Consider the following 24407-nt stretch of genomic DNA (forward strand, 5'->3'; position numbering starts at 1 on the left):
TTCCAAAGCCTGTAGATTAGAAGATCCAAAAATCCAGAGGTGAGGGACTTCCAGAAAAAAAGAAAACTACAACAACCAACCAACCAACCAACCAACCAACCAAAAAAAGAAAAAAAGAAAAAAAAAAAAGAAAAAAAAAAAAAGAAAAAAAAAAAAAAAGAGAGAGAGGCAAAACCACAATAAAGAGAAAAAAACCCACAATTTCTGTAATTCTTTTAGGGGTGGATACATCATTTTCAATTTTATTAAGTTAAAGGAAAAAAAGGATTGAAGAAGAACAAAACCAAAAACCTTTTCTGAAAGACAAGACAAAAAGAAGATAGTCCATGTTGTCTTCTGCATGTCTGCTACTGTTCTCCAGACCACCTTGGGTTTGGTCCAGGACAAGAACAGCTAAGGAAGAAAAAAAATGATCTTTTTTGCTCCACTTGGACAAAAATAAAAAAAAGAGGAAGGGACAAAAGAAGAAAAAAAAAAAAAAAAAGAAGAAAAAGAAAAAAGAAGAAAAAGAAGAAGAAAAAGGAGAAGAAGAAGAAGAAAAAGAAAAAAGAGGGACAAATGGTACGCTGTGACTGGGCTATGGCCAGTAGACCTGGATATGCTTTCTTTGAAGCATATCACTTTTTTTTTTTTTTTTTTTTTTTTTTTTTTTTTTTTTTTTTTTTAATGAACAAATCAAAAGGGGAAAGGAAAAGGCAATATGAAGAAAGAAAAGTCACAATATGAGAGTCACTGATCATAACCAAACAGGACAAAGAAAAAGAAAATCAGATGATGGACATTTCCATGGTTTTTTGCTTTGTTTTGTTTTTTCCTTAAGGAAAACAAAACAAAACAAAACCATAACCAGGACAAAGATGAGAGGGATGAAAAGACAGAAAGAATGAGTAAGATCATTCTGTGAACGTTAGTTCAGCACTCTTACCTCTTATTGGTGTACCACCTGGGTGGATAATATGAATGCAAATAAGATTAGAAAGAAGAAGCATTAGTACGAGAAGAAGGAGGCTAGGGCTTTGGAAGAAGAATCAAATTAGATTTACAGAATTAAATAAGGTCTTAAGAGAAACTTGAATTACTATACTGTTAAAACAGGAATATATTAGATACTATTATCAAGTTATAAGAGCAAGTAGCATTGTACCACAAAGGGCAAAAAGGCTATAATTGACTACACTGCCATTCTCAGAGTAGCATCTGAGTTCTTAGACGTTTGGTTATATAGGGTTAGATATGTATCAAATATGCCTCAAATACTTAAAGGAAACTTTACAAAACTGTACTTTTGACATATTTAGGAAAATATTGGAAATGCTATTTAAATATATATATATAGATATATATATAAAGAGGATACACTGAAATCTATCTCAAAACAAACACTGTAGTTTAGGCTGGATTATGACATTAACTGTTCTAGATCCATGTGATACATGTGTACTGTTTTTTAGGTGTTGCTATGACTGATAAGACAACATTTCTGTGGAGGTGTGCGTGTGCGCCACTATAGGGGATCTGGTGACTACACTGACTGTTAGTAAAATGCATGCCATGCATTTTAAGAATAATAATACTAATCATATAATAATTATCATACTCATAATCATAATATTCTGAATATGGAAATTAGTGGGGGTGAAGTGCGCTTCAGAACTAAGCACTTACCAATAGATTCTGGAGATTTAAATACGGAGAGAAGAAAGACAGCATAAAAATATTATTATATTCCTTATAATTTGGTACAAAGTTTTCAGTTAAAGCTTTATATACTAAATCATCTATGTCACATGTGAAAAAATCTTAATTTACATTAACAGAAGGTTAATTTACACAGTTCTGCTGACAACAAGCAAAAAGTAGGTTAACAAGACGATTTAACATCACAGGACAGGTCAAAAGCTGAGAATTCTGGGAAGACACGTGATTAAACAACTTCGATTCTACAACGATATCTACTACAATTGTCAAAGGAAAAGCTCAATATATCCCAATGATCAATGATCTTATTTTGGGATAAGCTTTAAACCTGATAAATTTAGAGATGGTTTTGGTGGTGGTTTTTTTTTGTTGTTGTTTTGGTTTTTGTTTTTTTTTTTTAAATTTTTTTTGGCTTGTTTTTAATCTGAAGAGAGCAGAAGAATAAACTAGGGCAGGAGGAGAGTGAGAGAATCGCTAGGGAGGTGCAAGGGGCAAAGAGAGAGAGAGACAGCAGCAAAAGCTGGAATCTACACCAAAAGCAGACTTCTGTAGATCCAGAAAATATAGGATTCATAAAGCTTTAGTGTGGACGCACACTACTGTGGCTAAATGTGTTGGAAAAATGCTCAGCCAGCAAAAAAACCCAACTTTGTTCTATAGATTACCCAAAGATTTCATTGCCTCTTTTTTTTTTTTTTTTTTTTTTTTTTTTTTTTTTTTTTTTTCTTTTTTTTCTTTTTTTTCTTTTTTTCTTTTTTTCTTTTTTTTCCCTCCAGGTATAAATCTGCATGGGAAGAAGTTCTGTGTTTTATGTATTTGTGAGAGGAAAGAAGATGTGTCCAAACTGGCTAATCTTTGGTGAAGTCAAATGTGGAAAAGACAGCAATAAACACATTTTAGATTTTAGCTGAAGTGTCTAATGCAGGTTTTGGTTTTGATGAATATAACCATTGGTACTCCTTGCAATTTCTGAATGAAGTCCAATGTTGAAATAAATTTGTTAAAAAAAAATTAAAAGGAAAGAAGAAAGAAAGAGGAGAAAATGGATCCATCAAGTACTGCAAAAAGCAGTAAAGAAAAAAATTATCAAAAAATACAGTCACAGCAGTGAGCAATGTGGAGTAAACAGAAGCTGCAAAACACAGAAACAGACTCTATAGAAAGCTATGACAATATCACAGACATGGACAACACACTCAGTAACACAGAAAAGGAGAGGGGAAAGAGAAATTATTACCTATAAATAAAATTTTTTTAAAAAGGAAGAGAAAGAAAAGAAAGAAAAAGTGAGAGAGAACAACTCTGGGTGTTGGTAGAAACAGTAACAAGACCCTACCTGAGCGTAGCTGCTTGATGCGGCCATTGTTGTTGCTTGTGTCAACAGGTAAGAAATCTTTGAACCAAGTTATTTCAGGATCAGGATTACCACTGGCTGCACACAACATGGTAGCTGTACGAGTTCGTTCAACCACCTTCAGCTGTGGGCCCATATCAATCGTTGGAAAACCTCGAGGAATTTGGTCCTCTGAAAAAGAAATGTACAGATCAAGGGATTCCATGTTAGTTGTGCAGTACCACATGAAAGCCCAAATCATCATCCTGCTTAATATTCAGTGATCACCTAATTGTGTGCAGACAACAAACAATTGATCAAAATGCTGATACAAAAGAAAAAGTTCATTAAAAATGAATACAAACTTTGTAATTATAAAATCAGATGAGAGACATTACCTAGTATGCAATCATTGCATTCATACTATAGTACCATACACGTTTCTCTGCTTGCAAGCGTCCTTACTATTTTATGTGAAATACCAAATTACCATGTCCACCAACAATAGGGAAAACCCCTTCTCTTTATACCAGAGAGGTACATAAGGAAGGATGATCATGCAGTATAAGATCCGGCCACTGACTCAGAAGACCCAAGTTATGTTTCTTGCTTCTATCATTATTACTTACCTGCTGTTGCTCTTAACATCTATTACCCCTGTGCTTTGATTGTCCATCTTACAGATGGATATGATAGTGCTTTACTGCTACAGGGAAGTGCTGGGAAGATGACTGCATTATATGACTGCAAACCACTGAGAAATTCTAAACATTAGAGCTGTGTGGATAGTGAAGTTAAACTGGCACGATAGTCACAATCATATTGAATATAATGATACAACAGTGTCTTTTGAAATACTCAGATACAGCCCCAAATCCTCATGCTAGTGTGGTTTATACTGAAATACTAAAAAATATTGTACAAGAGCCTTCATAATGTGACACAGTGTTAGCAAGTAATACTGGAAGCAAAGTAGGATCAGGAAATTTCTCAGAAATTATGTTTTTGTAGCAAAAATAACCTGTTTGAAATATACAGTCTTGCTCCTCAATTCTACTGTAATGGGAAAAATATTTTTATTGCAAAATAATATTACATTCATTCAAAAATGAAAATCAAAAATAACAAAAGAAAGAAAATCAACACTATTATAAGCCACATATTATTAAATGTCTTGACTAGTCTTTACTGACAGGCCATTAATTAGGGGATAAATCTAACAGGAGAAATTGTTCAACATTAGCTCTCTTTAGTTAAAAAGTGTCACATTTTCAAAGAGGTCAGGTAAGTCTTCAGACTTTTCTGAAAAAATGTATAGCAAACAAGTACAGCCTACAGATCTTTGTAGTCCCTGGGGTGTGATGTTGCTCATGAGCTGCTTAATTGCCTGCAATGCAAGTGCACATAGATAACCACAGAATTACAAAATCATTTAGGACCTTAAAGGTCATCTACATCCTCTGCCATGGAGAGGAACCTTTTCTGCTCGACCAAGTTACTCAGAGATACATCCAACCTGATCTTGTACACCTGAAGGAATGGGTGTTCCACAGCTTCTCTGAACAACCTATTCCAGTGCTTCAGCACCTTCAGAGTAAAGCTTTTCTTCCTAAGATCTAATCAGAACCTACCTTCCTTCAGCTCGGGGTAAATCTCCCATTCCCTATTGAAAAGCCCCTCCCCAGCCTTCTTGTAGCCCCCTTTAGGTACTCAAAAATTAACAAGGTCTCCAGAGCTTTTTCCTTTCTAGGTTGAACAGACCCAGCTCTCAGTTTTCCTTCACAGAAGAGGTATTCCAGACCTCTCATCAACTTGTGTTTCTCTACTGGACTCATTCTAACTAATCAGAATCTTTCTTGTGTTGGAGGCCCCAGACCCGGATGCAGTACTCCAGGTGAGAGTCTCACAAAACAAGAATACAGGGATATAAGCACATCCCTTGACCTTCTGGACATGCCTCTTTTGATGCAGCCCAGGATGCGGTTGGCTTTCTTAGCTGTGAGCTGTGACCCTGTGTTGCAGGGTCATATCAAACTTCTCATTCACAAACAACACTGTCTTTCTCCCAAGAGTAAGTATTGATCCATTTTCCACTAAGTCTATATTGTTGCTTATGATGACCCCAACACAGGTACAGAACCTTTTACTCAGCCTTGTCGCACTTCCTCAGGTTCCACCTCACAAGCCTGTTAAGGTTGATCCACATCCTTCACTGTACCAAATAGCTTGGTGTCACTGGCAAACTTGCTAAGGGAGCACTTAATCCCACTGCCCATGTTGCTGACAAAGGTACCAAGTAGCACTGGTCCCAGTACAAATCCCTGAGGATCCCCAGCTGTTACTAATTTCTACCTAGACATTGAGCTGTTGACTGCAACTCTAGGAGTGCCATCATACAGCCAATCCCCTACTCCTCACCTGTGACTGGTTCCCCTGTTCCACCCCCAGTTCCACCCCAAGTTATGCTGATCGGTTGTTGCCCTGTTACCACCCCATTTATAAGCGCATGTTCAAGCTTTGCTCGGGGCTCTCTGGAGCAGCAACAATCAGGTGCGGAGCTCCTGTCAGGTCTCCCATATAATAAAAGCTTTATACCCTGCTCAGAGTGTCCTCCTTCTTACTGTCACCATGGTCGCCAATAACATCTTGTCCTATGCTGGGTGTGGGGAACCAAGTACCCATGGGGAGGAGGTGGCTTGTGAGACTAGCTGCCCCGACCCAGAGAGCATGAGCCGCGGTGTGGACACTGAGCTAGTGCTTCCAGGTGCACACAGGACACTGCGACAGCACGTGTGGTGCCCAATGTGGGGCACCCCCCAGCACGAGGAGAACTCCATGGCACGGACTGGGGCAAAGAAGAAGCCCGAAGAAAGTCCTTGGACGCCATGCTACCCCTGGTCGAAGCAGCTCCATTGCGGAGAGCATTTCCGGGGAGAAGAGGACAGCTCCTCACCACCCCAGGAGTCCTCTTCGGGCAACGGGATTGGCGACCCCAGGTTTCCTTGGCTCCAGGAGGGGGTAAGTATCACCTGTGGGGGAGGTACTTACTTTTGAAGGGTTTTCCACGGGAGGGAAAGACCCAGTTGGGGACGGGATGCTCGAAATAGAGGATCCTGGCTGCGCAGCCCAGGGGATCAGGGGTTAGCCTCTCTCCTCTGTTTCGGGACCCTTCTGGAGACTATTTTCAGTTTCCTTTCATTTTTTACCCTTTTAGTTTGGGGCAAGATTAGCTTGCACGGTGGCAGCCCCTCCTTGGGCATTTGCTGCTCACCCGTTTTATTTTTTGCAGCTCCCCAGGTGTGAGGGAGGGGTCCCCCACTCGGTTTTAGAGAGCATCAGTGGTTTTGATTTTCAGTTTTAGTCTTATTTTGCCTGAGCATCAGCTGAGTGAGGGTGGCCGTAAGATCTTTTAAGAGAGATGAGTGCAAAACTCTCCGCTGCCCAGAAGGGGCTGTATTATAGTTTTGTTTCTATTGTTCAAAATGCCCAATTGAAAATCTCAAAGGGCGAGTTAAAGTGGTTTGTCCACTGGCTCTTCCTGCATTTCCTGCAAGTGTCCCCTGACCAAATCTACAGTGTAAAATTTTGGAGCTCTGTAGAAAAGAAAATGGTCCAACTGGCAGGGTCGGGAGACAAAAATGCCGCAAAATTTTTTAATCTGGTCGCACAGCTTAGTTCTGCAATCAAATCTTTAAAAGGAATGCAGAAAGGGCCTGGTTGCGGACAACCATAACCCGGTTCTCCTATACCCTCTCCCAAAACCCCTCAACCCCAGAAGGGCGTTTTGAAGGGAGTGGCAGGGACTCTACCTGCCGGCTCAGGCTCCCCCAAAATGCCCAGATTCCCCCACCTGGGTAGTCCTGGCCGGACTGCTCAGGATCTGTCAGGCAGCCCTGGCCAGGTGGTTCGAGAGTTCTTTCCACCCTCACCTTCCCCAGTTCGCAACCCCGAAGTTAGGTTTAATAGAGAAGGGGAGATCCAGTCACAAGATGGCTTCCCTCTCCCTTTACCACAAGATGGCGGCGACCGCATGGCGGGGTCATCACCATCCCCCATCCCTTCTCCTTCCTTTAATCCCTTTCTTCCTGCCAACCCATCACCCAACCCTTTCCAGCCCAGAGCTTCTCCCCTTCCCTACAATGTACCTCCCTTCTCTCTGCCTTCTCCAAAGGCTCCTCCCAAAACTCCTCTCTACTACCCTGCCCATGTAAACGACCCCATGATATCATCTTCAGCACAGACCACCCCCCCTCTCGGAAGGCGTGCCTCTTGGGCTTCCGGTTCCCACACCCCCTCTTCCGGTTCCCACGGTGGAAATCCAGAAGATGTGGAGCTGGGGCCTGAACCCATGGAGCAGCTTCAACCCTCCCCTGTCCTGTCCCTTGCCCCGGTGGTATATAAGAACTCCCGTGGAGGGCACAATGTGCGTGCGGTCTACCACCCCTTCCTGCAATCCACCATCCGAGACCTGTGCAAGGCCCACAGAGATTAAGGGCAGGAAAGTCCCTATTTCAGAGGCCTTCTCCTCACCAATCTTGGTGGTGCCGCGGTCATCCCTGCAGATCTTAAGCAGCTGTTTTCATGCCTCATGAACTCCATGGAGTTCAACCTCTGGGAGGTGGCATGGAAGGAGCTGCTGAGGGACGCCCTGCCAGGTCTCCTTGTCGACCCGGAAACCGCAGTTGATGAGAACGGGAATGCCCTCACCCTAGAACATCTTGTGGGTGAGGGACAATGGGGATCTCTGGTAGACCAAGTCACAGAAATTCCACCTAAGGCACTCCAGACAACACGGGACAGTGCGCTGACTGCCTTTTTTGGAATGGTTCCTGATGGCCCAATTATGCTCTACTCTAAGATTATATAAGGACCTAATGAATCATTTACGGACTTTGTAGAGCGGCTCACCTGAGCCATTGAAGGCCAAGTCCAGAATGAGTCAGTGAGGGAGGGGATCTTGCGGGAAATTGTGTTTGCCAATTCAAATGTTATTTGTTGGAATATGATCTAGAGTCTCCCCTTAGATCCTCCTCCGACCATTCCAGAAATGCTACGGGTGTGCAAGATAAATGTCCCATTTATGCAAGCAGGCAACATTGATCAACGCTCTAAAGTTCCAAAGGTTGCGGCCATCGACAACAACCAACAATCTTGGACACCAACAGCTGGCAGATAACCCTACATTGCCAATAGGCAGCGTTGCTACTTATGAGAGGATTTAGGGCATTGGGCTTCCCAATGACATCTGAGACAGGAACTCGACGCTTTAAAAACAAAAAAGGGGGAGGTGGGGGAGATGGGTCCCTGGGGCTGAGATCCAACACAAAAAACTAAAGGGGGAGAGCAGGTCCACCTGGCATGATGAGATAAATAGGGTGGACTGGGCAAAGGGGGGAGAAAAAGGGGGCAAGAGCGTCAATGATATGCTGCCTCCTTCCAGAAGAGAAAGTAATGGAGACAAACTACCGGACGTGACATTTATTTCTAATCATGACCTTTCTTTACCTATTTTAACAATCAATTCCATCTATAAACCTTACAGGTTGCGGCTCTCTGAGGGCTTGCACCTAAGGGACACCGACTGGACTTTCATTTCAGTAAACACTGAGGAGCAGGGTGCCTGGCTTGCAGTCGAAGGTGAGTTCATAGTTATTAGGGACTGCAAACACACCCCACAGGAGATAGAGATACTCCCAGCCACGCTGGTCAACAACCCTGGGAGCCTCGTTCTCTGGCTGCGCTGCACCCACCCACCAACATATATACCTAAGGGACAGATCATCGCCCAAATGATACCCACCTGGGGACCGAACAACAACCAGAAAGTTTCGGTGGTCTGCCCAGTGCAGGCCATCACTGAGGAAAGGCCCCAGGTGGCCTGTGAGTTTAGTGTGGGTGGGGAGGCCGTCCAAATCACGGGCCTTTTAGACACAGGGGTGGATGTGACGATCGTGCCTGCTAAGTACTGGCCGTCACACTGGGCATTGCAGGACATGGCAGGACACGTTCAAGGTGTAGGGGGCATACAATTGGCAAAGCAATAAAAAAGCGTGGTCCAAATTAAGGGGCCGAGAGGACAATTGGCTAATATCCACCCTTTCGTTCAGAACTACAAGGAATCTTTGCTTGGAAGAGACCTCATGGCTCAGTGGGGGGTCAAGATTGACATACCCAACCCCTCACAGGATTTTTGAGCAGGGGTTGCTGAGAAGTGCCCTACCCAGAAACTGAATTGGCTAACGGATTCCCCAGTTTGGATAGAGCAGTGGCTGCTTTCAAAGCAAAAATTAAAGGCGCTTGAGGAGCTCGTGGAGGAGCAATCGCCCAAGGGCCATATCATAGAGACCAACAGCCCTTGGAATTCTCCCAGTTTTTGTCATCCAAAAGCCGGGGAAGGACAAGTGGTGGCTCCTTCAAGACCTCCGCCAAATTAACAATAATAGAGGATATTGACCTCACAATCGATGCATTGATTGTTGCAGGGTTCGAGCTGTAAGAGTACAAAGTTCAACGGATGCCACTTTGGAGATACCTTGGGCTGGAAATCGGCAAGAGGACCATTGTTCCGCAAAAATTGGAAATCAAGGTAAAGGTTAGCACCCTCGCTGATGTCCACCAGCTGTGTGGGGCTTTGAACTGGGTGAGGCCCTGGCTGGGTCTTGCCACCGAAGACCTGGCCCCCTTTTTGATTTATTGAAAGGGGGTGAGGAGCTAAGTTCTCCTAGGGCCCTCACCCAGGAGACGAAGAAACCCTTAGAAAAGGTTCAGGACCTCATGTCCACCAGGCAGGCTCATCGGTGTAACCCGAGCCTGCCTTTCAAATTCATAATTATGTGAAGATTGCCATACCTCCATGGGGTGATTTTTCAATGTAAAGACATCGCCAAGAAGGACCAAGGCAGGGAGGATCCACTTTTAATCATAGAGTGGGTCTTCCTTAGCCATCAAAGGTCCAAGAGGATGACCTGGCCACAAGAGTTGGTCACTGAGCTGATCCAGAAAGCAAGGTCCCAGATCAGAGAGCTGGCCGGATGCGATTTTGCATGCATTCACATTCCAGCTGGTTTAAGATTGGGCCAAATTACCAAATTACCAAGCTGGAACACCTGCTTCAGGAGAACAAAGCACTGCAGTTCGCCTTGGATTCCTTTACAGGGCAAATTTCCATTCATCGGCCTGCCCACAAAATTTTCAGTCAGGATGCTAAATTTGTGTTGTCTTTGAAAAGTGTTCAGAGCAGGAAGCTTCTTGAAGCCCTGACAGTCTTTACTGACGTGTCCGGAAGGTCCCACAAGTCAGTCCTGACTTGGAAGGACACTCAGACTCTGCAGTGGAAGGCAGATGTTGCCAAGGTGGAAGGATCACCTCAGGTTGCTGAGTTGGCCGCAGTCGTCCGGGCATTAGAGAGGTTCTCTGAACCATTCAATTTGGTGACTGACTCCGTTTATGGAGCGGGGGTGGTATTCAGGGCGGAACAAGCTATATTGCAGGAAGTGTCCAACATTGCACTTTTCAATTTGCTCTCGAAGCTAATGAAGCTCGTCTCTCACTGCGAGCAACCATTTTATGTGATGCATACAAGATGGCACAACGATTTGCCAGGGTTCATTGTGGAGGGTAACAGGAGGGCTGATGCTCTCACTGCCCCTGCTGCAATGGCCCCATTGCCCAACATCTTTGAACAGGCGAAGCTCAGCCACCAACTTTTCCATCAAAATGCACCTGGCCTTGTTCGCCAGTTCCACCTCACCCAGGAACAGGCCAAGGTGATCGTGGCTGCATGTCCATCCTGCACCCAGCACACACTAACAACCTTAAGTGCTGGAGTCAAGCCCTGAGGACTTAAGAGCTGTGAGGTGTGGCAGACGGATGTAACTCACTTCCCAGAATTTTGCCGTGCAAAATATATCCATGCATCAGTAGACACCTTCTCTGGAGCAGTCTTTGCCTCCGCCCACAAAGGGGAGAAGTCCATGGACGCAATTAAACACCTTGTCCAGGCCTTCTCCTTCATGGGGATCCCGAGGGAACTCAAAACTGACAAGGGCCCAGCGTATAGCTCCAAGAATTCAATTCTGCAGCTTCCTGCAGCAATGGGGAGTGGAACACAAGACTGGCATCCCCCACTCCCCCACAGGTCAAGCCGTGGTGGAGAGGACCCACTGAGACATCAAAAGGGTCCTCCATCAAAAGCAAAGAGTATTAAAGACAGAACCACCTTCAATCCAGCTGGCCAGAGCCTTGTTCACAATCAATTTTTTAAACTGCTCCTTTGAGGGTTTCAACCCCCCAGTCGTGCATCACTTCGGCGCAAGTCATCAGTTCCACAGTTAAGGAGAAGCCTCCGGCCATGGCCAGAAACCCCGAGACTGGAAAGGCGTAAGGGCCTCACGAACTGGTCACGTAGGGTCGTGGATATGCTTGCGTGTCCACCCCCACTGGACCAAAGTGGTTACCATCGAAATGGGTGAGGCCCTACATCCTGAAAGTCTCAGGGTCTCAAAATAAGAAAACACCCCAGGTCATGCAGGCAGCATGGAGGCGGAAGTGGAAGGAGGACATCATGTGGGAAGAGCTCCCTTTTTCCTTGACCCCCTGAGCCCGTTTTAATATATTTATTTTTAGTCTGTTTCAGTTCTCCATGGAACCCGTCTGAGTCCGAACCCCATCTCCGGGGAACCACCACCTTCTCCTCGGAGCCTGCCTGCTGATCAGCCTGTGCTTCCCAAGCAGCTGATGTCTTGTCCCACAGCCCAAGGCGAACACATGGGCAACCCTCGCGAGAGCCAGGGGACAACATCATATATGTCTCTCAGCCACGTCAGCAGACAACCCTCTCACGACCTGCCTTGTGGGGATCCCTTTCAGACCCAAGGAGGTCCCATCAAAGCTCCTGGAGACCACCGAGCAAGTCAATCAAGAAGGTGCCTCCAAGGGTCAGTCCGTGTCCTGGCAGTCCCCACCTGAATCTTTTGTTGAAGGTCAACCCCCCTGTTAAAAAGCCATTTATTTTATGGAGAAAACCCTTTCCCCTTTAAGTTCACCCCCCACCGAGCTTGAGCTTTTGGGTTCTTCAAATGCATCTTTTTGTGCGCAGTTTATGTTTACCCCCCACTAAAGGCCAGGAGAGGTTCTTTCAGTTTGTATATCGAACTAAGGGTGCTTACACTGCCGGAACATGATGCGATCGAATTGCCCGTGTGAAGATGGCAACCATCCATGATGCAGACCCCCTGGCCCTTCCTAAGGGTGTGTTTTTAATTTGCGGGGACAGGGCATGGGCAGGCATCCCCCCTCGTCTTACAGGAGGCCCTTGCACTTTCGGCCGGTTGGGCTTCTTCTCACCCAACAAAATTACCCTCATGGATTGGCAGAGGAAAAATTCAACACAAATGGCAGTTAAGAAGAGAGACTTAACAGCGCTTGATGCCGACTGTGATTCCGAAATTATTCATTGGCCTAAATCAAAAGCAGTAGCAATCACAGTCTTTCTTCCACGGGTATCAATCACTAAGGCTCTAATTGAATGGGCACACCTAGAGTGCTGGGTGGCAAAGCAGGCAAATTTGACCTCCAACTCCTTGGCCAACCTCTTAACACACAAGGAAATAACAAGGCGGGCCACGCTGCAGAATCATGCAGCCATCGATTATCTGCTACTCCTCCACGGACATCGGTGCGAGGAGTTTGAGGGACTCTGCTGTTTCAATCTGTCATCTAAGGCCAAGAACATATATGACATCATCCAGAAGATCAGAGATATGGTCAGGAGCATCAAAAAAGAAACAAATGACTGGCTGGGTGGGCTGTTTTCCAACTGGGGAATATCGGACTGGGTGGGATCGATTTTAAAAACTGTTCTGTTGATTTTGTTTATTCTTATGTTAGTCCTGGTATCTTTTGGTATTATTAAAATAATGCTTTTTAAGTTAATCTCGAGCACCACTGACTCCCCCACTGTCAACCGAGTTGTAGTACCATCGGCACTGGATATGGAGGAGAGCATGGAGCTGGAGGAAGACTCGGAGGAAGATGGGGACCCTGAGGAAGAGGAGGAACATCAGGAAGAGTGGGCCACCCAGCAACAATGGTTCGCAGAAATGTATCCAGACTCCGAGTATCTTTCTCCCCCGTTCTGGTTCTCCTCCTCTTAAAAAACAGAAAAAGGGAAGATGTGGTGGTGTGAGAGTTGTTCTACTAAGTTCTTAAGTATTTTATGTAAGCAGTTTTGTATTTTTAGAAGAAGTTCTTTGTAATGGTTCGCTCCGTGTACCCCATTTTCCCCAATGGTTTTTCCCCCTATGCCTGTTATATAACCATTCTGTTATCTTTCAATCACCCTACCCTACACCTGTTCCTGTCAATCCTCTCTCTCTCCCCTCAGGCGCCCTGTCTGTCATCCCGGGGCCCTTCCCTGAATTCTGGAAAGCTCCAGGGAGCGTGTCAAGTGATAGGCTGGTGCCTGGGAAATCCCCTACTCCTCATCTGTGACTGGTTCCCCTGTTCCATGGTTACACCCCCAGTTCCACCCCAAGTTATGCTGATCGGTTGTTGCCCTGTTACCACCCCTTGGTCCTCCCCCATTTATAAGCGCATGTTCAAGCTTTGCTCGGGGCTCTCTGGAGCAGCAACAATCAGGTGCGGAGCTCCTGTCAGGTCTCCCATATAATAAAAGCTTTATACCCTGCTCAGAGAGTCCTCCTTCTTACTGTTGCCGTGGCTGCCAAGAACCGCTTGTCCTACGCTGGGTGTGGGGAACCAAGTACCCATGGGGAGGAGGTGGCTTGTGAGACTAGCTGCCCCGACCCAGAGCGCGTGAGCCGTGGTGTGGACACTGAGCTAGCCTGTGGGCCAGTGCTTCCAGGCGCACACAGGACACCACGACATATCTGCCTTACGCATAGAATCTCTTTGAATGAATGCTCTTCATGAATTTTTAATGAGAAACATCACAATGTAACATTCAAATACTTAGAAGTGTTATATTTTTGACAGCTGTGGCTGGTATCCAACCTGGCTTTCAGGTATCTGAAATAAACCCAGATATTCAATATCCAATGGACCAGGGAAATAATGGAATTTCTAACTGGAGGACTTATCACAGTGGATTTAGTTTTTAAGATGTGATTACCATTTTTCCTCTAAGTTTATTAATGATTTTCACAACTGTCTTTACACTTTAGTGATACCAAGTATGACAGATCATCAAACACTCTATGAAACAAAGCTGAGCATCAGCATCAAATCATTGAACAACTGCATCTCAGCCACAGTAAGAGAAAAGCAACTATCACAATATTTTTATTCATTGGTACCACTACAATTTTATGTGAGGTGGCCAGAAAATACTTTTTATTAATCATTAATATGTTCATTAGGCTCTAAACTATAGTATATACTGGTCTTCCAAAGTAATATTCAGTTCTAGTCAATTAGTTTCCAATTCATCAACAATTTAAATTAGACTTGACTTTCTCAAAGCCACTTGGTACTGTCATTTTGAGAGGCCATCAAAAGGTCAGATTTCTCTGTCCTTGTGGCTTAGTGACTTATAATATAATACATATTTTTTTTAGGATGACAGATACAATTGATTTAGAAACAGGCCACATTCTTTGAATGTTATGTCTTAAAGGTGCTGAATTTCATCACTGACATTAAAAGCACACATTTAGTACTGCACGAGTGTAATTTCCAATCACTGCATGAACTCCACAGAAGTTATTTTTCAGTGTATGATCTGAACAATGTAGAAAACATTTACAAAGAGAGGTTACCAGATGAACCCTTAGGCGAGAATGTTACAAAATTACCTTGCCTTGCTTTGTATTGTGGTTCCTAGTATTTCCTAGTCTGCTTATTCAATCCATTTGACACTATTCACCCAGTGCACACAGAACAGATAACAAACAGAAGCTGGAAGCCACTGTGCTGCTAGAAAGTTATGATTTTAGCACATCTGATACTTGGTGGGATGTGATTGGAATTTGACTATTGATGTCTACAGGCTCTTCAGAAGAGACAGGTAAGGAAAGAGAGAGGCAGAGGGGTCACCCTCCACATCAGGAGGTAGACTAAGTGTGAAGAGCTGCCTCTGAAAAACAGCCATGAGCAAGTCAAAAGCCTGTGGGTAAGAATCAGGGACTGAGGCAACAAAGGGAACCTTGTGGATGGTTTTAAGTACAGACCCATGATCAAAGTGACCCTATTGATGAAGCCTTCTTGCTCCAGCTACAGGCAGCATCATGTTTGCAGGCTCCTGTCCTGCTGGGGCACTTCAGCCATCCCAAGGTCTTCTGGGAAAGCAGCATAGCAAGATGCAGACAAGCCAGGAGACTCTTGGAAAGCATGAGGGATACCTTCTGGAGCAAAGGAACAGACAGCAAACCTTCAGAGGGGATACAATCCTGGATCTGATGGGCACCAGCATAAGTGAGCTGATCTTGAATGTCAAGATTGGAGGGAGTCTGGGCTGCAGTGATCACACATTGGTGGAGTTTGCAGTCCTGAGGAATAGGCTAGGAACTAAGTTATGCCCCTGAACTTTAGGAAAGCAGACTTCCAGCTCTTCAAGGAGATAGCCAGTAAGATCCACTGGGACACTTCCCTCAGGGACAAGGGAGTAGAACAGAGATAGCAGATCTTTAAGGAAGTCCTCCTCAGAGTGCAAGAGCTGGCAATCTCCAGGAACAAGAAATTGGGCAAGGAAGGCAAGGGAACAACAGGACTGAGTAGGAAACTGTTGGTCAGACTGAAGGGAAAGAAGCAAATGGACAGGCAGCTGAAGCTAGGATGGGTGGCAACCAAAGAAGAGTAGAGAAATTAAGTATGGTTATGTAAGGATGAGGTCAGGAAAGACCTAGGTGACCTGGAATTGAACTTGTCAAGGAATTGTTCAAGGTCAGGTTGAATAGGGCTCTGAGCAACCTGGTCTAGTGGAAGATATCCCTGTGCACTCTAGAGGGTTTGGAAACAGATGATCTTTAAGATACCTTCCAACACAGGCCATTTTATGATTCTATGATTTTGTCTTCTGTAAACAATGTCCCTGCTGCCAGTTTCCTAGAAACTTGATCAGAAAAAGCACTTTAGCTTTAGCCTTTAAATTTGTATTTCAATATAAGTATACCTAAAACAAATGTAAAATACGTAATTTTACATGTTGCTGCACTCGTCATAGAGGTGACCTTGCCTTCATAAAAGCAACAACATTTAGGGTAGAGACTCAAACTCAGTGTTTTTATGTGAACAGTAATTTTGCTGGAGCAGAATCTTGAAAATAGCCACAAATTAAAATCATTCTCTACCAAAGAAAGAATACATACTTTTAGTGGTATTGGTAGAAAAAAGCATAGCTGTGCTACAACTACATATTATAAACTCTGTTCTGCTCATCACTTAACTCTATTTCCTCTCATCTTAAAGAAAAAATGTGCTGTTGCAATATTTAAAAATGTTTTTTATTGATATAATTATTTAATAAAATTTCAGAAACTTCCCAAGCTATGAAGGCGTACTGTCAAGACTACATATATACAAAAGCTGGATCCAAAGAAATAAGAGGATTTCAGTACAATGGCTTTGATCCTTTGTGGTAAACCTGCACGTCTAATATACAACACAGCTAAAGAAAGAGGAAGAAGTCATATTCAACTAGGATTTGTGCCCCAGCTTCTTAACATTTTGACTTATTTTTCTGTAAAACGTTACTTTCAGATCATGCGTAGGCCCTGCTGGCAGCAAGAAGCTTAGAAACAGATTGAGTCTTGAAGTCTTAAATTTTGCATAGCTACCTTAATGGATCACTCTGGAAATTACCATCATGTTTTAACAAGAAAGACTGAATAGTGTGAATAGTCTTCTGAGTTACAGTATAATACAATATTACTATGAAATAGATATTAAGTACAACTGTGAACTATCCAAAGCAAATTGTTATGACTTTGGTTTTGGATTACAGACTATAAAGGCAAGGTAATACCACCAGGACTCAAGGCCAGACAGCTGCCAAAAAAACTAGTTAATATGTTTGTTATTTAATTTTATATTAACTGTTTTCACCATTGAAACATCCATGTTCTAGAATATTAATCTGGAATTCACATTCATATGCAGAACAAAGTATTCTGTCATGTAAACCTGTAGTTAAATCAGCCTAACTAAAATACATACTCATAGTGTTTGACTGTGCCTCTTGAAAATTTTGCTTATGTAAACCAATTATTCTTATAGTGCAAATGGAAGCAGTTCTCTATTCAGGAAGAAAAGGAACTGAATCTATTTCAAGATTCACTGATGGGTTTGCCACAGGCAAATTTTAGTTATTCTGTAGGCTCACGGAATAAAAAGGCACACATGGAATACTCTCAGAATACATTATAGATACTGAAGATAAACTGCCACAATAAAGTTTATTATTTCAAAGAACAGTGTAAATAAAGCTTTTATTTTCACTATTCCAGATGGCAGTAGCATATAATTTGCACTGTTTTGACATCATGACCGTATTATTCAAAATCATTCTTCTTCCTACTGAACTGAATGCAGGATTGAGAACAGCAAAATCAAAGAGACTAGGGGAGGAACTAAAATCACCATTTTGCAGTGAAGCTGGTATTCTGTACTATTAGTGAAGAACCATGCATATAAAGGAATTGAAAAATAAAACCAGAGCCAATTCTAATTATACATAAAAATTAAATTGGATTTCAAAGATATAAAGCATCAGAGAAGTGGCAAATAAACATTATTCATACTGAAACACTTTACAAGGCACATTTTGGCAAATAAAAGTAATTACGAACACATAATAAATTATTTTGTGGGATTCTTTGTTCAAAGTTGCTATATACAGATGGCTATTTTTTCTTAGTGGTGCTGTACATCAGTAAAGCAGGGTAATGGCTACACTAGAAAAATAGATCTTGGTATCAGTTGGGAGTTCTCCTTAATTTCACACAATTTTAGCAGACAAGGAAAGTGAATTAGGCATTGATAAGATGATCAGTAAAACTTCTACATAAGAACAGCTGTCCATACCATCCCATCAAAACCAATGCATTTCAAAGTATCTTTGTATACTGAAGAGATGTGCAAAGCACATTTTGATACAAAAGAAAATAAATTTGTTTAGTAGCTCTGTATGCAATTACCCTGCAAATTGCAAAGTAATGTCTATATAACAGAACATAGAGCCACTTAGACTGAATTATAATTTGTATGAATGTTGAAGCAGCAATTTCACATTGCATTAAGTCAGTTAACATTCATTGTTATTAGCATTTAGCTTTAAATAAGTTCTCTGTTTTAACAAATGAGCGCACTGAGCCTTTGAAATTAGATATCTTCATAAGGACATAAAAATGGAAAAATGAATTTGTACCTTTCAGCAGTTCTTAAAATCTGCAAAATTAGACTGCATATAGCAAGCTTTTCCCAAAGTGACCTGTCTCACTCACATGAACAATGGAATACCTCTCACTCTGCTTTAACGATGACATTCTGAACAACAAGAATTAACATTTCTAGAGTCATGACTCATAAAAACACAAGCCTCAAAGTAAGGGTTTAATCTCAAATTTGTACACAGGCGTGCCATAGTTTAGAGCACAGCATATCATCTGAACATCAGTGTGCCCAAATTTGGTTATGATTGAACTTTTGGATGTCTGTTCTGTTCATTTGGAATGTAACAGGAAATAGAAAAAGCTGTGTCTCAGAAAAAAAAGAAAACAAAAAGAAAAAGAAAAAAAATAAGGAAAAAAATAAGGAAAAAAGAAAGAAAGAAGGAAAGAAGGAAAGAAGGAAAGAAGGAAAGAAGGAAAGAAGGAAAGAAGGAAAGAAGGAAAGAAGGAAAGAAGGAAAGAAGGAAAGAAGGAAAGAAGGAAAAAGAAGGAAAAAGAAGTAAAGAGGGAAAGAGGGAAAGAGGGAAAGAAGGAAAGAAGGAAAGAAGGAAAGAAGGAAAGAAGGAAAGAAGGAAAGAAGGAAAGAAGGAAAGAAGGAAAGAAGGAAAGAAGGAAAGAAGGAAAGAAGGAAAGAAGGAAAGAAGGAAAGAAGGAAAGAAGGAAAGAAGGAAAGAAGGAAAGAAGGAAAGAAGGAAAGAAGGAAAGAAGGAAAGAAGGAAAGAAGGTAGGGAATCCAAGCATCCCTACCAGACATCCCTTATCTCCAATGCGAGGATTCAGAGTCTGAGCTAACGAAACAAAGGCAGAGAATGTAGTGCTTTAAGAGCAGAATATCATATATTTAGGAAAAGTAATGCTAAACTTCTGAAGCAAAGAGAATACAGCATCCTACATATTTCCACATGCAAATATTCACAAGGAAAATACTCTATTTTTTATACTGGTGAATAAAAGACAAAGGGACTGCAAAGGGCAGCAATATGAATTTCCCGGATTACTGTTTCTGATTTAAGGCTTAGTTTCCAGACAGGGTTAGGATTTAGATTACACTAAATCGGGGTTAAATTGGGGCTTGCCAAGAATCAAGATTAGGAAAACAAAAAACCATGCTTGCTCTATCAGGTCAATATTTTTAACATACAAATATTTGTGCTTTTACATCCTCCTTACTTTTTTAAAAAAAAAAAATAAAGGGGAAGGAAGTGCAATGCAGGCAGTCTTTTCTTCAAGTTTTCTTTTTCACATCACATACAGCTTTACGGTGAGGTAAATAATGAGATGAGCAGCAGGTTCATACGTACACCAGGGCACTTGTTAGTAGCTTGAATATACTGACTGGTCCAGAACATATAAACCCATTCTTTTCCTTTTCTTTTTATCTTTTCTACTCATTAGTACTCTGTGTTTATAGACACTTTCTATAAGTAGTTACCTTGTACTCATTCTTGAGTACAAAGCAATATATCATGGCAATCAAGTTACAACATCTCAGTTTGAGAATGGGGTAGAAGCATCTTGTTTTCTTGCATTCAAAAGAGCAAGAGAGAGAAGCCTGTCAAATGAGTTCTCAAACCACACAGTCTGCCTCCCCCTTCTTCCTCATCATGGCCATTTCGGTTACTGATGTTACACTGCTTTCAAGGAATTGTTCCCTCAATGCCGTAATCTTCCTTAATGTTTTTTAATGCAGCCTACAAACTCTGTAGTCCAAATGGTCAACTATAAACTATACTAACTGCATTAATGTCACAGCTGCAGAATTCAAGAACCTGACAAAGGAATTTGTCAAAACCACTAACTTCATAAAGTAATGTTTTTAAAGGAGAACTACACTATTTTCTGCGTTTCTAGCTTGGCATCAAACTCGTACAGTTTAGAAAGAGAAAGGGGATATTTTCACTTTAGTCGGTGGTTAGAAAGATGCCCCAAATGACCTACTTTTTAAGTCCCTAAAAGAAAGAAATGAGGAATAAGGGTTATGAAATTGTATCCCTTGAGTTTTAACAAAATATATTTCATTCAGAATGTTAAAAGTACTTCTGGTGCAGTGAATTAAACAGTGTCGATGCATTTCAACTGCTTTTCTGGTGCCCAGCACAAAAATGCACCTGTACAGACATAACAATTTGAATGTTACTGCATCATTTCAATAAACAGCAAATATAAGTATGAAGTCCTATTATAGCTGAAGTGACAGAGAAAAAAAGAGATATGTTGCCAAAACAGAAAATAAATTGGAAAAATGCAGTTGAAGAAGATTTCCCTTGAAATTCAGTACTATTCAGTTTTGTACTAGTGTTACTTATACAAAATTTGAACCTTTTTTCCTACATCCAATGCAGCACTCATCTTCATTGGTCTGAAGAGCATGCTTACAACATTCATAATGCTTACATGATTACAGATAGGTGACTGTAAAAAAGCAATAGACACAGTAGCTCCCCATTTTTATGTTTTCTTTGCTTGCTTTATTTAGTCTTACCACCACTATGAACATATGTCTATCAGTTAAGAAAACACTGTAAGATGTAAGACATAAAACAATGCCTTGTATCATGTACTCCTAATATATATATAAACGAAAGAATCAATCCAATGTACTGGCAGAAGTTAAAACACGTGGCATCTCTGAAAATGTATGAACCTTTAACAGAAGAAAGAAAGTAGCTCTTTTATGAGTAGATGATGATGTTCTCTGACTGCTTGGCTATGCAGGGAGTGCACAGTGGGTGTGCCCTAGACTTCGGCCTTCATATGCTTGAATATGAGAGAGGAATCCCTCTCACTACTTGTGTGTGTCACTACTTTTGGCAACCTTCTCTTTCACAGATACTGAGAAGATGCCTATCTTCTAACAGGGATCTGTTAGCAGAGAACAGCTGTAGGAAAAAGAAGAAAAGGGAGTAGATAGGAATTACTTTTTTGCTGGGGTCGTGTTTCACCACATAAAATAGGTTCTTTATCCAGACAGAGATGCTACAAGGGGAAAACACCGTTGACTTATGGTCTACAAGGATAAAGAAGGCCTTCCTCCCAAGCAGATCAACTCATTGCTTAAAATCCAGCTTTTCACAGTCCTCTGGCAAGCTGAATAACCACTGCTGATAAAAAAACCCCAAACCCCTCGAATAAGCATGGAGTCACACAGAACGTCACATTAACACTTTATAGTATACACATGGCTAAGGTAGTCAACATTTCAAGGTTTCCATCTCATAAAGACTTGAAGATCCATGACATCAAAGTTTCATTTTGTCACCCAAACCCAGTCTTTAGAACCGTGGCCTGCAACTTTCAGTTCTACCTGAAATATTTTGCTGCTGCCCTAAGATGAAGTAAGTGGGAATAGTCTGTGATTGAACATGCTTCACGATATAATATCAAGTGCTACTATTAGAAATGATAGATAATGTCTGTACTCTGAGTTTTTGTGTGGAAGAAAATGCTCAACACCCCCAGCATGCTCTGAAGCATGGCAGAGGCCCTGCCTTGAGCTTGCACAGAGGTGATGTAAAGCAGTGCTCGCTCTCATCTGCTGGGAGCTTGCTCCCGTCCTATGCTCCTCCAACACATTTTTCACAATAATATTCACATGGCCTTGAAAGAGGTATTGTGAATCACTGTGACCTGAATGCAGTATACCCAAACAGGCACTCCAGAAGACGGAAAGAGAGAGATTACTTTAAACGTGCCACTTTCACATTTGTCTACCAACAACAGCTAATATTTCTCACGGACCTGTAAATGAGGAGTGACGTGGGAATTCATTCATAAGATGTTGGACATAGAACTATACCCAGCTTTTTACTCAGCTTTGCTGTAACTCTTGCTGCAACTTGACTAATTCAAGTAACTGCAGTTTATATTGTCAGCAGCTTGAAAAAGGATCCTGGCTGGGCACAGGAACTTAGGATGTTAAAAACTGGTTTTTTTAAAAAACTCTTTTATATACTGAGATCAAAGCTCACACATCTAAGCACAGGATAATTATTTTAACTACTTTTTCACTGTTTTAAATAATTAGGAAATTCAGTGCTACATCTAAAAAAGGTAATGGAATCAAAATCCAAAATGGGCAATGTAATTGAAATCTGTTACTCTAGAGTCTGAGTGAATATATTTAAGTTACAAATAAAACGTGGTCCATAATATTTTTAAACATTCGCATAGTAAATACTAAACTGATTTTAGGTATAGTATAGGCAAGCTTTTTATTTTCACAGTTATTGGCAATTTCTTCACCAACTTCTATCCATCTAATCAAAGATCATCAATCATTCCTGACCTTATAAAATTATGAGCCTTGGTTGTTTCTAGTTGATTTTGCTTTGTTTTTTTTTCTAATTTTTTGTAGAAGAAATTTCTGCAAATGAAAATCATAATTAGTTAACCTGTGATATTTCAGTTCCAGTGGAATACTTCACCAGCTTGTACATAAAAAACAGCTGTTCAGCATAGGTGGAAGTCATGGACCTAAATGAATTCTGGGATAATGTTTGAATAGACCAGCATGATTGCCAGAAGGGCCGAGAGTCAACATGTCAGGCGAGTGGGTAGGGGAAGAGAAACAGAGAAAGAACAGAAGAAAGTTTCATGTTATGTCTGTTGCTAGTAAATTCATCACAAACTGTTCTGTGAAGAATAGTTAATGAAGTCTAACAGCTGTGGAGAGCCAGTTCCTGCCTTTGAGCAGACAGTGTGACCAAGTAAGCTTAGCATAACAATCTATATGTCAAGTACATCATAACCAGTGTAACCACAATAAACCTCCACACCAATTCTGTCAACAGACTTAACATCTGCTGAGTAGCATGAAGAAGGTACAAATGAAGAAAACAGAATGCTTGATTACGGAACACGTGAATGTGTCCAGTGGCGAATTAAAACTCAGTGGAAGGCCCTACACTACAGAAGTAATGTAAGCAATTGACTGAGAGGGCCAGGGTTATATGTGCTTCTAATAATAGAACTGTTTCTCTTCGGATTTATTAGTAGTAACATCTGTCATCCATTTTACAACAATACAAAACTCATTTCTTTTAGAGAAAATAGATTGAACCATTTTCCCTGTAGGCATGAGGATTTTTATATGTACTCCTCAGAAGCAACTGGGAACAGGTCAGATGTTAAGGTAATTGAAAAATAATTTCTACCACTAAACGACTACATAGCAATAAATCTCAGACAATACAAAAGTATTTCAGTATTCCAATTATTTTTTTTTGTACCGGAAGAAGACTTAAAAATCAATCTGTGCATACTAAACAACTTTCTGCTTTTATTTCAATATGGCAATCTACTTTGATTATTTCAGTATGCATCACTTTAAGTGATACAATACAAGCTGTTACATTAAATGAAATATAAGAGGGGTTGTAAAAAGAAGGGTCAGTTGTTTTTCCCTCTTCTGTAACTTCCAGCTCCTTTGGAAAATTATGAAAACATTCTGCTAATATATAGGTAGTTTTTTTGCGTGCTCTTTCTTTAAATATTGTGCTTCTGGAAAAATTTTGTCTAAACTATTTCTTTTGATGCATCCAAATGTTCATCCTTTCTGATTTTTAACCTTTAATATGACACATTTAAGTCTTCATGACCTATTGCAGGTATATAAGGTGTAAGTCCATATACACTTCTATCTCCAAAGCCCCACTTCAACACCTTACTGTCCTTTAAAAACCCAGTAACAACTTCAAAGACCACCAGCAAGAACTTTGAGAAAAAACAATCACTTGTTTTTTGGTCCTAAAATGTTTATAGTTCTCCTTTATCAGTTAGGTCAACATTTACTAATTCTCTAACTCCTTGGGATTTATCAGCTGGCTTTCCACAAAAGTCAGCATCATAGAGATGACAACTGCAGAAACATGACAAAGTTTTTGCCTGAACACACTCAAAATCTCCCTCTGTGCTAAAAAGTCTGAAAGATCTTGGAAATGATCAGCAAGTACCTCACAAATCTCCATGTCTGC

The 24407-nt window shown here is 41.4% G+C and overlaps 1 protein-coding gene across 15 annotated transcripts in view; it reads right to left on the minus strand.

The window, feature by feature from the left end:
* The window catches only part of PTPRD (protein tyrosine phosphatase receptor type D), a 481306-nt gene that overhangs the window by 136381 nt on the left and 320518 nt on the right, over nt 1-24407 (minus strand). For 8 of the 15 annotated variants that reach the window (XM_058424005.1, XM_058424010.1, XM_058424007.1 and 5 more), the window contains 2 exons: nt 3035-3223; nt 926-943 (listed from right to left, as the gene is read on the minus strand). In XM_058424005.1, the coding sequence (XP_058279988.1) occupies nt 926-943; nt 3035-3223 (207 nt within the window). The remainder of the gene's footprint in view (nt 1-925; nt 944-3034; nt 3224-24407) is intronic. The other 7 variants (XM_058424015.1, XM_058424012.1, XM_058424009.1 and 4 more) reach the window with 1 other exon arrangement.

This window comes from Hirundo rustica, chromosome Z (assembly GCF_015227805.2).
Source record: "Hirundo rustica isolate bHirRus1 chromosome Z, bHirRus1.pri.v3, whole genome shotgun sequence".
Classification (NCBI taxonomy): domain Eukaryota; kingdom Metazoa; phylum Chordata; class Aves; order Passeriformes; family Hirundinidae; genus Hirundo; species Hirundo rustica.